The sequence below is a fragment of the Oscarella lobularis genome, chromosome 3 (assembly GCF_947507565.1).
Source record: "Oscarella lobularis chromosome 3, ooOscLobu1.1, whole genome shotgun sequence".
Taxonomy (NCBI): domain Eukaryota; kingdom Metazoa; phylum Porifera; class Homoscleromorpha; order Homosclerophorida; family Oscarellidae; genus Oscarella; species Oscarella lobularis.
The window spans coordinates 1971206-1986852 of NC_089177.1; the positions used below are offsets into that span (position 1 = coordinate 1971206).

The following is a 15647-nucleotide window of genomic DNA, read 5'->3' on the forward strand; positions in this document are numbered from 1 at the left end:
TGCATAGAAGATAGATGAAAGTATTTTTTGAGCGTGTTTTATTTTTTTGATATTTTAGACCCTGGTCTACACTGTACGGATATTGACTACTAACTACTGTAATAGTAAGACAGAACTACAAATACATGTAAACAAATACATCTAAACAAAAAAATTCCTACGATAAGAATAAAAACAAAAACAAAGTACAAACAATATCCAAACAATCATGCACGCGTGCTAATATATATTTTCCGGGCGAATTAGAACAAAATTCAGTTTTACAAACACTTACACGCACGCAATTAAAATACTTCACTAGCTACTCTTCGAACACCTTCAGCGCTTTCCAAAGCCGCTTTCGCTTCTTCCTGGCTGTAGAAGAAAGCAGGAACCTGACGAGAAAAATCAGGATACCGCGAACGAATGTAGTCTGTGTCGCCCAAATTCGTCGCGTAGTTATTCAGCTGAACTGCTGCTGATGAACGTAGGTAATTTGTTGCATGAAGAAACAGATGCAAGTTGTGCTTTTTCATTCGTTCGCTGTCCAATCCTTTCTTGAAGAGCAATATGCCCTTAAGTGCCTTTTCGACGCACTCATGAGAGAGGAAGCAGACGAGTGCAAAGTTCGGCGTTACTATGCTGCCGACTTGCCTTTGGTAGTGTTCCTGAGCAGCTAGCAGGTCAGCCTTAGCTTGATCAAAGAACATTCTGCCTAACTCGGGATCCCGACTGAGTTGTGGAGGTGAAGGAGGATCACGGAAAAACGAAAAACGAGGGGCAGATGATCCACCGGTTCCTCTTGAGCGAGAACGAGAGCGATAGCTTCTCGCATAATTATCCCAACGGTGGTAGTGAAAGCCCCAATCTGTGGACGATCTACCAAACGAGCCAGACCACCCAGACTCTTCCGTACCGTTCGGCCCTTCCTCGATCCGCGCATGCAAATATTTGAAAACTTCTTCTGCATCAGGATCATCACATTTATCAGGATGCCATTTCAAGTAGAGACGCTTAATCGCTCTTCTTCTGTCGTCTTCGGAAGAAAGCTTCCATATATCGGACACAAGTCGACGCACCTCGGCAAATTTCTCTTCCAAAGACAGCGTTCGTCGAATGCCCGTGATGCCTTCGGTGACTGGGTCTTCTTTCAAAACCAATTCAACACAATCGCTCGGCTTGGTAGGACGATTACTAATAAATTTATACATCTTTAGACTGTCAGCCTCAATTGGCTCTTCTTTGCCGATGTCAATCATGTACTTGGGTCTGTGAAGCAAATCTTCTTGAATGGCATCGCCATCAATATGCTCGTACACTTTGTTTACAATTTTGGCATAGATGTAGTTATCATCGCAATCCTCGTCGTCACCAACTTCATAAGCAATCCATTCGTCAACGTCAAACTTGAAATTAAGATCGTGATCAATTCTTTCTCGGTGACAAGCATGAACTGGTTTACCACAAACTGCCCTGCCGTACATGGTCTTGTCCGGAAAACGGATGTCGACGACGGCTTTCAGAAATTTAATGTCAAATCGTTGCAAGCAGGACGGTATTTCTTCAGGACTTTCTACAGTCAGCATACTGAGAATCAAGCTGTCCTGATTAATTGGACACTTTAAGAACTTAATCAGCGCATGAACGACTTTGACACGGTTAGGACTTCCGTGATCCACCCACTCATCCAAAGCAGATTCTGATAGAATCAGTGCATTTTTTTCTGACTCGTCCAAGAAAACGGTTCCACTTTCCGCCTCGCCCACTTCGGTCTGGCTGTCAAAGACAACAACAGATGTAGAAAAAGATTTCAGACATTTTACGCAAAAGTTCTCAGCTAGCACTTTGAACCTTGCCATGATTGGTGGAGTAACCTCGGTCCTGTGCTCGTGAACATATATACTTCTGATTCCATTGATAAAATATTCCGATGTTAGGAAAAATTCAAGGTCTTCGGCCAATTCAATGTGCTTGTCACTTAAAGACTCGACGATAGTCTCTCTTTTGATTCTCATTCCTACTAGAGATGACAGCAACCGAGGTCGAAGCTTTTCCGGAAGTAAGTCTATGGTAGCTTCGGGGAGAGGAAGCAGCTTACATTTACTTGGATCAATTAGAAAGGAGTATGGCAGTTGGTCTGAAAGATTTTGGTGCCTGACCCTATCCAAAAATAAAAGATTTTTAGAAGGTTCCAATTTATTGCTCTGGTTCAGAAGGTACAACGGCTCCAAAACAGTGCACAATGAGTTGACGCTTGTCGAATCATCAGCAAGTTTCTGACGATGCTTCAAGTCCAAGAGTAATTTAAACAACCGACTAGTGGCCTGCACGGCCTTCTCCAGGTCATTGGGATTAAGTTCATTTTCTTTGTTTCGAATAAAAATTTCTTCCAACACGCGAGCATAATGAAATGGCTTTGCCTCCGTATCTGTTCCAAAACGGCGAAGCAAACCGCTGAAACGGGCGTAGACGTCTGGTAATTCAAAGAAGAAAGGAGAAATTTCAGTGGCCCTTCGAGCGATTTGGATTGGAGAAACAAAGACGCCAGCAGCGGGGATGAAAACAAACTTCAAATCATGCAATGATTTAATAGCAAACTTGGTGTCCCGATCAGCGCCGACTCTTGTCAGCATGTCTGACTTCCTCAAATCAACTATGTGAGTAACTTCAAAATCACTGCCAGAAAATGTCAGTTTTCTTTGAAGAAATTCAAAAGTCTGAAGTGTTACGTCTGTCATTTCGTCGACATACTTCAATTCTTGTCGCTTTTCCGGCTCCAGAACGCCCAATACGGCACTCTTGGAGTAATGCTCTACGTTAGCAATAACGTCTTTTATCGAAGGATTGTCCGATATTTTCAGCCACTGTTGCTTTTTCTTCTGCAATGTGCGAAGTTCTTCCCACTTTGGCATTAAAAACCGTGAAGTCCAGCAGAGAAGTTCGTTTGATTCGGTCGGTGTGACAGACTTTTCAAAGCTCGTAACCCAGCTCTTCTCTCTCTGGCAATAAGGTCTAGACAGAGCTGACAATTCCTGTCTGATTTCTTCCGCAGGCAACCACGACATGACAGCCAATTTCTCCCAGACGTTAAAAGGATATTGTCTATCTTTATACTCCAAAAGATGGAGAAACAAACATCTTGATTTTTCCGCCCAAACAGAAAATTCTTGTTCATTTTGTAAACTTCGCCCTTCTTTGGAAAGACTTCCTGCTAACTCTAAAAGTTTTTCACTGGTTGCCCACACCTGAAGACCTAACCGTTCTAAGAAGCCCAGCCAATCTAGATCAGAGATTCGGTCTTTAAAAGTTTCTTTACCATTTTCATCAAGTCTTCTAATTTTTGGAGGAAATGGCGGAAAATACTTCCGATCAAGCATCAATGAAAATAATCGTGTGTGGGGGCTATAAAAACATGACACGGAACATAACCGCCCCTCCTGGATAAAGCAAGGAATCCTTTTGAGCATCTTAAGTAACGGCGTATCAGCCCAGTAATAATGAGAAAAACGGAGCGCCAAAAAGAGAAGATGCTCTATGCGATTCTCGTCAATTAGGTCCGCAAAACATTTCAGAATGTAGTGTAGGTACACTTCTTCCCACGAGACATTGTTAAGATTCAAGAAATCGTACAGATCTTTCAACTCTTCCTTTCTTGTCAGAAACACAACTTCCTTAGCAGCAGCCATCCAAACTGCTGAACCGTATTTTGGTATATCAGAAGGTATGCAAAACGCTTTCACAGACTGAATTCGCACAAAGTATCCAGACACGTTTTCAAAAAGTGGCAGGGATGCCAAATGGTGCACTTCGAAAGGCGGCGACTCTTGGGGATCACAATGAGAGTTGAAGTATTTAAGAATTTGCATTGCCGAATGAGCGTCAACCACTTGAACGCCCAAAATATTAGACGAAGTATTAAAATGATAATCAAGGACTTTGACGATTGAGTCAGGCTCAGAAATGGTCGCAACTCTGCACAGACGACTCTTGAAAGCCGAATTGGCCAGTATGTGTTTTGCAAAAACGACAAGTTCTGTTTGGAGTAACGGTATGCCTAATTGTATGAGAACTTTCTCAGGAACAGTATCTCCAGCGTTCAAAATCGAATATCCAAGTTGAACAGGAACCCGCAATACATTGCTTCCGCTAATAGCCGGCAGTAGAGGCCACTCTCGAAAACATTCAATTGCTTTCAAAAATGACGCTTCGTCTGCAGTAGTCCCTTCGGTCACAATATATTCCCAAAAAGCGCAAATCCACGTATCATCAGGACCGCTATACTGATCAGTTACTTTCACAGTTTTGTTTAAGTTTGTAAAATCAAATAACGATGTTTGTCTAAGACGAGAAGAAAGTTCATAGGGAGATAGACTCCTTACAGAATCCGAACCAAAATTGTACATTTGAAAAGCCGATTTGCGGATTGTCTGGTGCAGAAACAAATCGTGTCTTCGCGGTATAAGTTTGAAAAATGCTGACGAGTAAACGTAATCATTACTTGAAAACACTTTGAGGTTTTCATCGGCTGTTACTAGAAGAGGAAGACCTGCAAGCTTCTCTACGGGAAGAGCCTTTCCGCTGCCATACTCGGCAAACAAAAACCTCAACAAGATATCAACATATTCAGTCTTCTTCAGCACCGTCGTTTCTATTTCCCCGAGTGATAGTTTGCAAGAAGGATTTTGATCGTATTGACAAAGAAAGTCATATACTGTGGATCGACTCACCACTTCAAGTCCACTGTTCTCAACCTTTTGCACGGCACGATAGATGCGTCTGGACGTCGCGACGACTGGCAATCCAGCTAACAGAAGTAGCGACTTTACAACAAAGGCAATTTCACGCAGGCTTGTGAATCCATCAACGACGGTATAATCAAAGTACAGAGATGGGTTACCGGTGTGTACATCACTGCTATCCCCAAGTGAAAGCCACACCAATGACGGTATACCAGAAAAGTAGTTTTCGATTTCTTTCACAATTTCAAGTCCTGTGAGTTTTATATCAAATGGCAAAGGTGCATCCACATCAGTCGTTAGAGGTCTGCTCAGATCAGATGGTAACGGTCTATTAACCAACGCAAGAATCGGCGCTTTCGTTTTGACAAGACATCTGTACAGCTGCTGGGTCAATCGATCCCAGTACAACCCTTCGCTTGAGTATCTTGGAAAAAGAGAATGAAACCAGCCAAGCTGTTTTTCAAATCGTTTCAGAATAGCTTGCGAATCACGGCTCGTATCTGCTTCGCTAGTTTCACATTTAACGTATTTCTTCGCTTCTTGAAGAAAAACGGCGTACGCGGGAGCAATAGTTAGGTCGATAAGACTTTCATTCCACAGCTGCCTCTCGTCGGAAACTTTAACGCTTTCACCCCCGTGAGTATAGTATCTTTTGTCTTCATCTCTAAAAAGATCTCGACGGGCGGAATCTAATGCAAAATGTCCGTTCACGTGCACTGGGAGAGGAATCGATCCTGGGAGTGGGAGAAAGCAGTAAGCTTTTCCACTTCGCATAGTTTTGCCTAAGCAAGCCGCGATGCCGCCGCGCGGCAAAAGACAAAGATCGCGCACATCTTGAAAATTCTCCGTAGACTGCTTCCCAATGCACTGATGAACGAGCCATTGCTTTCGATCCTTGGAGCAACTTTCGCCTTTCTTCACATCTAGAAACATTTCATAAGTTACATGAAACATGTTCTGAATTTCGTCTGTTTTAACGCTTTTCAATTCAGCCATTTTATAAAACATATCTCTCCGTTTCTGCTCTGCAGATGGTTCCAAGCTCGATTCAGCAGAAAATAGCTCTCGACGTTGTCCATCTGCTTCAATTATAGACAGCTTTATTGAAGTGACAGAATTTAGAAATAGCAGAAGATCAGACGCACTTTCGGCAAATTCCGTTAAAAGATCGCCAATCTTGTTGTCAGTTACTACTGTTTGAGAAATTTCAGAACGGAATGCACAGCGCTGAGTTCTTAGAGGAAATCGAAAGACAGTACCACCAGAAAGAGATATGCCGTCAAACGCCGTGTCAAACGTTGCTTTCACATCAGGAAATTTGCACCAAAATTTTCCCGAAACGTCATAGAGTCGACCGGGTTTCTCATGAGTAGCCTTTGGTATAAACCGGCAGTGAGGATCCAGAACACAGAATACTTTACCGTCAGAAACAAACGAAGGGCAGTCGGTTAGATGGTAAACCGAATTGAACCCAATACCATACTGCCCAGTTTTAGAAGGATCGGTTCGCTTGCCGCCGAGTCCAATGTTCTGAATCCCTTCTAGGTCAGATGTTGAAAACGGACGATCGTTATAGGCCAAAAGAGCGGGCCCTTGCAGCTCCTTCCAATCATCGCTGAACACTGTCACAGCTTGATGACTTCGCTTGTCATACACAAGATGAAGCGTCGATGCTTGTGCATCATCCGCATTCTGCACAAGTTCCTTGAGAATTTGCACTCCCCAAGGATAGGCGCTTATGATGTTTTCCAAACGACGAGTTAACGGTTCGTGCTGACCAAAAGGAAGACCAGGAAATTCATCTGAATGACCGTCGAGAAACCTCGTCCTGACAAGTTCTACCCCTAATTCAACTAGCACTGCTCCGGTCAGAGTATAGTTTTTGTGAACGTAGATTGTCTTTTCATCCTCTGGGTCTCGAACCCATAAAACGTCAGCGTACGTCAACTGTGAAGCAGGAATTAGGCGTAGATCTTCAGAAATAAGAGGCACTTCCCCGTTGTCTCTCTGTTGTTCTCGCCATTCTTTGTCCTCTACGAGAGCTAATTTTTGCAAAAAAGAGAATGCGACCACAGTTTCCCTGGAAGTCAACTGCTGCCCTTTTTTGTCTTTTTTCATTTCAGTCAGAGCCCACAAGAAATCTTCTTTAGTGAATTGTTCGCGAGCCCCCGCTTGGAGCAGCAATTCGCGAACACCATAAAGATCAGATGGAACAGGATAGAGATACAGGGAAGATCCTTCTCCACTCCAATAGAAGGAAAGTTGAGATGGCATGACAAGGCCGTTCTCCACTAAAATCCATCGGCGCTGCTTGAAACCCGAAAAATCTGAAAACTCTCCTTCTTCTACGCGTTTGTTCATTTCTCTGTAAATAGAGTACACCAGCTTCTTCAGACTCGGAGACACATCAGGTGTCTCAGCAACACACTGAAGAGCAACTTCCAGCTGCTGTCGTATCAAATGAAGAGCAGGGCGATTCAGCCCCAAAATAGGCAAAACTGACGGACACCTAGTCTTCAAGTCTCTGTATGACAACGACAAAATAATTCCTTGCGAGCTAGCGAGCTGCAGTGATTCTTCGTAAAAAACGCATTTGGTAGACGCAGCGACTAGGTGAGAGGGATGACAACTTGCATACCAGTCTGACGACAGAGGGAACTCTTTCGGGCAATTACGTACGGGCAAAAACGCAATAGACCGGATCTCTGTAGTTTTTTCAGGACTGGAAGGTGTTCGTCTCTCACCAGCCAGATTTTCCATGAGTACTGTGATAGCCTTAACACGCCGAAAAACTTTCTTGCTATCATTTAAGTGCATCACGCTCTCCATTCTCTCAGTAACGTTCTCCCAGTCTAACGACTGGCTCGTCTTCATGCCAAGTTGCTCTAAGATATAAAGAATAATGTAATCCTGGTAACTTTCCTGAAAAGGAAATCGGCTGTCTTCAACGCTAAACAACTCTGTGGCAAGACCTTCTTGCCTAATTAGCAAACAAGGACGCTGGAATTTAGTCCCATAAGGTGAACAAGGAACGAATTCCAACTCTTTCAAGATGTCACTCAAGGTGGGATTAGTTCGCGCCAAATTTAATATTCCGTGGATAAGTTTGTCTCTTCTTGATGGCGTCAACAAAGTCAACGAATCTAAAAGAATTTTTTCAGCAAATCGCTCTACAGAGAGCGTTCTTTCACCCAAGTACGTCGAATTTGCGCCTCGAAGTCCTTCAACAACATGAGAGCATTCAGCCGGAATTTTCACATAATTGGGGCAACTCCTTTCGGTGAGTGCCTCTGCGTGAGGAAGTAATGTCACTTCGTCAGATAGCAACAGAGCGTCCATAAGAGAAATCCATTTCGTGCTATCTACGTACATCAGATCAGGCTTGCGCTCAATTACAGCTTTGTAAAAATGTGAAGTGAGTTCTCTCCACATTTGCAAAGACGACTGAACGCAAGGCCACAAACTGTAATATTTCTCAACCTCGAAACCGTGGCCAAGCATAGACGTTAGAACTTTAAACATGATCAGCGTCGCCTCCAAAACAGCATCTTTGATAAGCGCGTGGTTCCACTTAGCATCTAGGTCCTTTCCGCCTGAATCGTCTGACAATGTTGCTTCCGTATCGTGCCACCATAAACCTCGTCGGTTCGAAAGAACAGCAAAAAATCCGTTAACGTGAAACGGTAGTCCGGAAGCAACCGAAAGGGGCAGAAAGCAAAACACTTCTCCCTTTATAGAGATAGGAATGTTGGTCCCGTCCGAAGACAACTTAGTCGCAATTCCTGCAAAAGGCAAGAGACCTAGCTTTTTTCCAACCGGTGATTTAGCCAAGTTCAGGCACTGGCTCTGACCCACAGCCGAACAGACAAGCCAGCGTTCGTTTTCATCAATTCTACGTTCCACGTCAGTAAAGCTTACTGAGACAATACACGAAGACGAAAATGACGACGGTGCTCTTCCTCGCGTAATCAAATGAGAACAAGCCTCCAAAAGATCAGACTGACCGAAAGTCGGTAGAAAATCAGACGGCTCCTCTTCTCTAGCCTTCACTTCAAACACTAACTTTTTCTCGCTCGGTGAAGACGAGTGTTTTTCAAGAATGTAGACTTTGACGTGACGTACGTGATTAAGAAAGAGCATAACCTTAACGGCAACTTGTCTAAGGGCCTTGAGCGAATCGTCGATGTGCCTCTCGCCGTACGGTTCGCTTTTGATTTCACTCACTGCAGCCTGCTGTTTGGTACGCAACGGCAATCGAAAGAGGGTGCCGTCGAACGGTTCCCTGTCTTTCACGCTACATCCGAACATACCCTCATACGGCTGGAACTGATCCGGAAAGTGTTCAGAAATAGAAGTATCAACGAAATCCATTTTTACGCCCGGCTTCAATGGATCTCGAATGTGGTTCCCAAGATGATGACGATGTGGGTCGAATATGACGACAAAATTGCGACTTACAAGACTTGGAACGTCCGTCAAATGATAGACGGATGTAAAGCCCAGTCCAAATCGACCGATTTTATTTAGGTCCGCTTCTTTCGTCCGACCTGCCAACTTAGCTATGTTTGCAAAATCTGCGTCGGTAAATGTCGCGTTGTTGTATGCCCACAAGGAAGGTCCCTGACAAAGCTTCATATCAGGAGAGAGAAGCGAAGACGCCGGTCCGTCGCGCCAATCTATTAGCAGTGACACTTCCGTCGCTCCGGCATCGTCCGCATTTTGAATAAGTTCTTTAAAAATACCAGCATCGTCTTTATATTCTCTTAGAATATTGCTGAGTCTGAGAGTCAGCGACTCGTGAGGCCCAAGCTGCTCAAATTCAAAGTCGACAGATTCCGACGGAGCCAAACGATTTGAGAGAGATGGGACGCCCAACTTGTATGCGGTGTCATGAGTAATATTTCTGTGAATGACTTTGAACTCTCTCGCAGCGCTGCTCTCGCTAGATCGAAGCCATTCAGCGTCACAATACATAAGTTCCGAGCACGGCTGCAAATCTAGCTTCAACAGGTTATCCACAGGAACAAGAATCTGATCACAAAGATGACGAAGAAGCACCTCCTTGCCTTCCGTTACCCAGTTTAGAATTCGGACAGCTAGATCCAAGTCTCGAGGAAAGTCTGCCCTGCCTTCACTGAACCCGAGACTGTGAGCGTCTCTCATTTCCTTGAGAACATTCAGCACGTCTGACTGATTAAAGTCCGACTTGATTCCTAAGGCTGACGGCAAATTAGGCAAAGCCAAATGAGAGTACTGTTTGTGGTCAACTTTAAACAGCCACGGCTCCAGTGATCCACGGAAGAGGCACGACTGAGCTATTCGCCGACGTTCAACAAAGCCCAAAGAGTCACTCATCCAAACGAAGGGAGCATTTCCGAATAGCTTACGTATTTCCTGATTGAGTGCGGGAACGCCCCAGTAACAAGATACAAAGTCTGACAGTAACTCAAAGAAAGTCTCCATCATGTCACTAAAGTCTTCGCAGTCGGAACTTCGATCATAACAATCAATTGCCTTTTTCCAGTGAGTGACAGCATCGTTTACAGTCGGCTGTCGAAGTCCCAGCAGTGAGCATAACTCTCTGGAATAAACAGAGCCTCCTTTTACTATCAGAGCACTACTTCCGACAAGGCATGCCAGTTTTTCAAAAACCGCCGGTGTGTCATCAAAAGTGCAAACAATCTTTGCCGGAATAGCGGCGGAAGCGACAGAGTGCGCTTTCCATGGCATAATAGAAGGATAACTAGCGGGAGCTTCGTCTTCTACTGGACACCAAGCAAGGCGCTGCAGGACTGCCTGAGCAGTGGAAAGAGACCGTACACTAATCCTGACCCGCTCACGCAGCAAGTTTCTTGCCCATTTATGATAAGCGAATAAATGAAGCAGAGCCGTGCCTTTCGCCAAATTTCCTTCAGCGGCCTCTTTAGCGATTTCAACTACCTCATCGGCTGTGATAGAGTTCAGTTCACGAAAAGATACAACAGAAGCAAGGAGTCTTCCGTATTTGCTATCTGCTTTAAAGATTCCGTCCGGAAATAATGGCTTTCTCGCGAACAGTTTCAAAAGTAAATCAAGCGGCTGAAACAACTGACAGGGTTTTTTCACGGTTCCATCGGAAACCGGCACAAATGCCAAATTTTCCATTAGCTTTTTTATGTAAGACTGAAGTAGATGCCTGTTATCAAGTAGGTAAGTTATAATGACCGTTCTATCCTCGATTGAATAACTTTGGAAATTGGGAAACACAACGGTCTGCAGCAGTTCCGAAAACGAAAACATTGTAATACGCGACTTTGGCACGTACCGAAGCACAGTAGATTCTTCGTGAGACGGATAGGCTAGCAGATCCGACATAATGGGAAGACCGTTTTTCAGCTCGCGAGGAACAAACTTATAGCATCTGTTCAGGCTGACACGGGCGCTTGAACCATAAAGACGAAATAGAGGTAAGTGATACAACGCCTCAATCAGTGAATAGGTTCTAGGCGGATCGCTTCCGATTACTTGACAAAGAAGAGATAACATCTCCAGGCTTTCGGCATTTGACCAGTTGCAAAACGCTGTCTTCACTGGCAGTTGTGACACGCACGCCAAAACTTGCATAGGAGTCCACACAAACTGCGTTATTTCAGCATTCGAGATTATGTAGTCGGGGCAGTCCTTAAGCACGATGCATCCCGCATTCGTTAAAGCAGATGCCAATGTGGGCGTTAATTGAACAGGCACGGAGTTGTGGCGGCTGAAAATTAGGTTTTTTTGGTAGGCGAGCTTGGCCAGTCTTGTGCAACTACTGTAAGGCAAAATCGTGCAACCAACCAACTCCTTCAAATAGCCATAATGGTTTTTCAGCCATTCCCACACCTTATTTACCCATTCTATGCTGGGCTGTCCAGGCTTTCCAGGACTCCAGCTGACAGCAACCTGTGATTCATGAAAGCAGGAATGCTCTAGTACCGTTCTTAGCAAGCTAGGTACGTCCTCAGGTCGGAGATGCTTTAGAAGCAAAGCACTGCAACAATTATCCGAAACGATGATTTTCAACAGTTTTGAACCAATAGTCGTGTCGAGAAATTTGCTGCTCAATCCAGGAAATAAAGACGAAGGACAGTCAGCGTTTGGAATAAATACGCATTCTTGATTCCAGTGTGAGCGTACTTGAAAATCAACAAATGACTTATCTGCAAGCGGCAATAGACGTAAACCGGCCATTTCTCTGTATGCCTTGTCTTGCAAAGCAAAGCATAAAAGACTCAGTTTCTTGTCTCGGTTCAGACTCAGGTAATGCGAACTTTCCTTCAATGTAGATCGTACAAACCCGGAATCAAATCTCTTATAAGGAGCTGAGATGAACTGTAAACCCGCAATTACGTTTGCCGGAACCAAGACTACTGGCATTCCAATTGCTAACATTTCTTCCCAAGCCGTCACCTCATCTCGGCTGCGATGCGGAGAAGGGCTCAAAATTGCATCCGACAGACGAACCCACTTCCCCCCTCGAGCGTCTGTCCAGAGAACGTTGCAACGGAGCAACGAAGAGAGTAAGCTTGAAAGCACCATCTTTTGCCAGTGAAATTTTACACTGCGTGGTTCAGGCCAAGCTTGATATACGCTACGCGGCTCTAACCGACGAGACACAGCTTCAGTAATCAACAGACTGTAAGCAGGAACTACGAGATGCTCAAGCAGCAAATAGTTCCACTTGGCTTTTATGTCAGACTGTCTGTCGGCAGCTGGCCACTTCAGACTTCGTCTGTTATCCGCTACGCTAAATGATCCGTGAACGTGAACAGGTAATCCAGTGTTGCTGTCATCGTCGTCACTGGGAGGAAGAGGCAGAAAGCAAAATACTCGACCCAAGTCAGTAGCTTGCTTTGTCATTGGTTGCAGAGGAAGAGCCAGTCCCACCCATGGTAGCTGCTTCAGTTCAGTGGCAATCTCTGCCACTTGATAGAATTCACGGGAGACGTAGTGCACAACAAACCATTTTTGCGTTACCGGAGCCAGTCCACGGCCACGGCAAGTCACACCCGCTTCAAAGGTCTCTTTCACTACTGCTTTGTGTTGAAGAAGACCATTCTCGATTCTTTTCCTTGCTTCAAACACGCCCTGCTTTGTCTCGTCGTTGATCGCGACGCTGAATATTTCTTCTGGACGTCGTGCTCCAGGCGTCCACTCCAAAACCGTGATGGATGCAACAGATTTTAGAAACAGCGGAACAAGATGTGCGTCCGCTTTGAAAGACTCAAAGAGCTTACGGATGGTTTCCGGAGAGTGACAGCTCTTGCTCAGATCAGACGATCGGCCGTCAGTGCGCAGAGGAAAGCGAAAGAGTGTGCCATTGTAGAATTGAGCTGACATGCTGCAGTCAAGAACATTAAAAGGAGCAAATTGATCCGGATAGGCACGGGCGTCTTTGAACTCATAGCGTCTGCCACTTCTGCCCTCATACACGTACTTCTCGTGAGGGTCAAAAAATCCGATCGTATCACCGCTAACCACGCTGGGTAGGTCTAGGGAAGACGTATAACTAAGAATCACAAGAATATTTATAGTGCCTTGCCAGTCAAGTGATAAACGGAATTGAAGCCTATTCCAAAACGGCCCACTTTCATGGGATCTTCTTCTTTCACGCTTTGATAGGGCTTTTGAATTCCTTCCCAGTCTTTGTCCTCGAACACGGCGTTGTTCTGAGCGTAGAGCGCCGGTCCTTGAAATTGCTTCATCCTAGGGTTGAGGAGTGTCTCCTTGCCGTACGCATCTGGCCTTGCGTCGAGGAGAAACTGAACTTCTGTTGCACCAGCATCGTCAGCATTCTGAATAAGCTCCTGAGTAAAGAAAGAGCATTTCTAATAATAACTCAAAAACAATAAACAAACGCGATTATTACTTTGAGGATTTGGCCTCCTTCGGGGTATCTCTCAAGGATATCCTTCAACAGCTTACTGAGAGGAGGCGTCCTTTGGCCAAAAGAGCGCCCGATTTCGCTCGACGAAGAAGAAGAAGACCCTAAGTAACAATAAACGTTCGCTGCTGAAACCGAAAGTCTAGGTTGGCGCTAGGTTGATCCACGGATTCTAGAGAGAGGGATATGAAACACCAGTACATTGAGTTGGTTAGATGCGTGCCTCGGCCACGCCCCCTGACCCCGCTCAAGAAACGCCCGATTTCTCCGAATCCGAAGGCTCTCTAGCCTTCTAGGCAACTCGAAAAGGTTACTAATGGTGTAAATAATGCTTCTAATTCTAGATTTTAAAAGCGACGGATTCGTAAAGCCCGTTTTTTTCAACAGGCGACTTTGTCTAGTTTTCCTGATTGTTCTACAGGCTTTCGGAACCACAAAATACATTCTAACTCTAGGCTTAAGACGTCAAAGTGCAACTGACATCTTGAAAAGCATCTGCGATTGATCAAGACAAGTTTGTACCCTCGCAAGAAGGGTGCATGCTCGAAAATCGTCTTCATCTCGACTATCGTGAAGCGCAGATGCTTTTGAAGATGTCAGTTGCACTTTGACGTCTTAAGCCTAGAGTTAGAATGTACTTTGTGGCTCCGAAGGCCTGCAGAACAATCAGGAAAACTACACAAAGTCGCCGGTTGAAAAAACGGGCTTTAGGGATCCGTCGCTTGTAAAAAGAAGCATTATTTACACCATTAGTAACCTTTTCGAGTTGCCTAGAAGGCTAGAGAGCCTTCGGATTCGGAGAAATCGGGCGTTTCTTGAGCGGGGTCACAACTGATAAGGGGGAGGCGCGCATCTAACCACTCAATGTACTGGTGTTTCTTATCCCTCTCTCTAGAATCCGTGGTTGATCGAAGGTGAAAGTGAAGATCGAAGCACGGATAATCCGTGATCGAAGCGTACGTGCCAGCCTGCCCTGGTTATGGGAACGGCAGACCGCGTGCGCGCTCAACGTCTTAGCTTTAGCTTAGACCGTTTACCCTACAATCGGGACTCCTACCTCGACTCTTGCCCTGACGGCGCGGCGTAGCCATGGCCGGTAAAAAGTCGACTCCCCAAAGACACTCGGATTCGGTGACGATAAATCACGAGCTGCTCATTATAACATCACGTGACAGGAAGACGGAAAAAGCTTGGCCAACCAGGCCAACCTAGAAAACAATTCATCAACGAGATGCAGTCTCGGTCTAGATATTGTTTCGTTTGTCTAAATAGATAACTGTCTAGTTTCATAGCTTTGACTTCGCTTCAATTGCCTCACTATACTAGTGAATAAATTTTGTTTCAGGGGAGTGACGAGAGCCACTCAACAAACAGGAAAACATCTGCTGTTTGTATGAAATCAACGCTATATCGTCTAAATTTGCTAGCACGTCTTCTGCGCAACGGTACACGAGAACCACTAGGCGTTCCAGTAAGCACCAGGATGCGCCAGACGGCTTTCAGACCATTGTTCAGACAAATTAGTCAAACGCGTGCTTCCATGTGGCAATGCAAGCATGCGCACAAAAATCGTTGCATTACAGAGCACAGATGCAAAAGACATGACCCTTCCAGGTCTTTACAGTTTTAGCTGTAGACGTCAAAGTAAGGTGCAACTGAACTGTCTTACTCAAGATCATGTTTGTAACCCTGCAAAAAAATTATCTGATCTCGATTTATCAGAGTCCATCAAGTCTTTGCCAAAATTACCGTTCGCGACGTCTTATGTAACAGGTCACATTGAAAGCTTTTTAGGGCTGTCGTAACACGTCACAACGGCGTTTCTTATCCAATGTCCGTTTGCACAGATATCAATAGCCGCCTACCTCGGGCAAAATGTAGCATCAACTGGTTCGTTCAACCTGAATAGAGAGCCGTGTTTAGGGCAACTGTTCTGAACGAAAGAGCGAGGAAAAGCGACCAGGGAACCGGGGAATAAAGACAGAGGCGTCTTGTAACGCGCGCTACTAGTCGCGTGGCCCAAAGAT

At 45.0% G+C, this 15647-nt stretch overlaps 1 protein-coding gene across 1 annotated transcript; it reads right to left on the reverse strand.

Moving 5' to 3' along the window:
- Positions 1–21: 21 nt before the first annotated feature.
- Positions 22–15579, reverse strand: LOC136184808 (sacsin-like). Its single transcript, XM_065971788.1, has 6 exons — positions 15370–15579; positions 15290–15309; positions 14678–14828; positions 13606–13724; positions 13279–13543; positions 22–13228 (listed from the first exon to the last, which is right to left on the reverse strand). The coding sequence occupies exons 3-6, from the start codon at positions 14709–14711 to the stop codon at positions 285–287; spliced, it is 13362 nt and encodes a 4453-aa protein (XP_065827860.1). The 5' UTR covers positions 14712–14828; positions 15290–15309; positions 15370–15579; the 3' UTR covers positions 22–284.
- Positions 15580–15647: the final 68 nt, after the last annotated feature.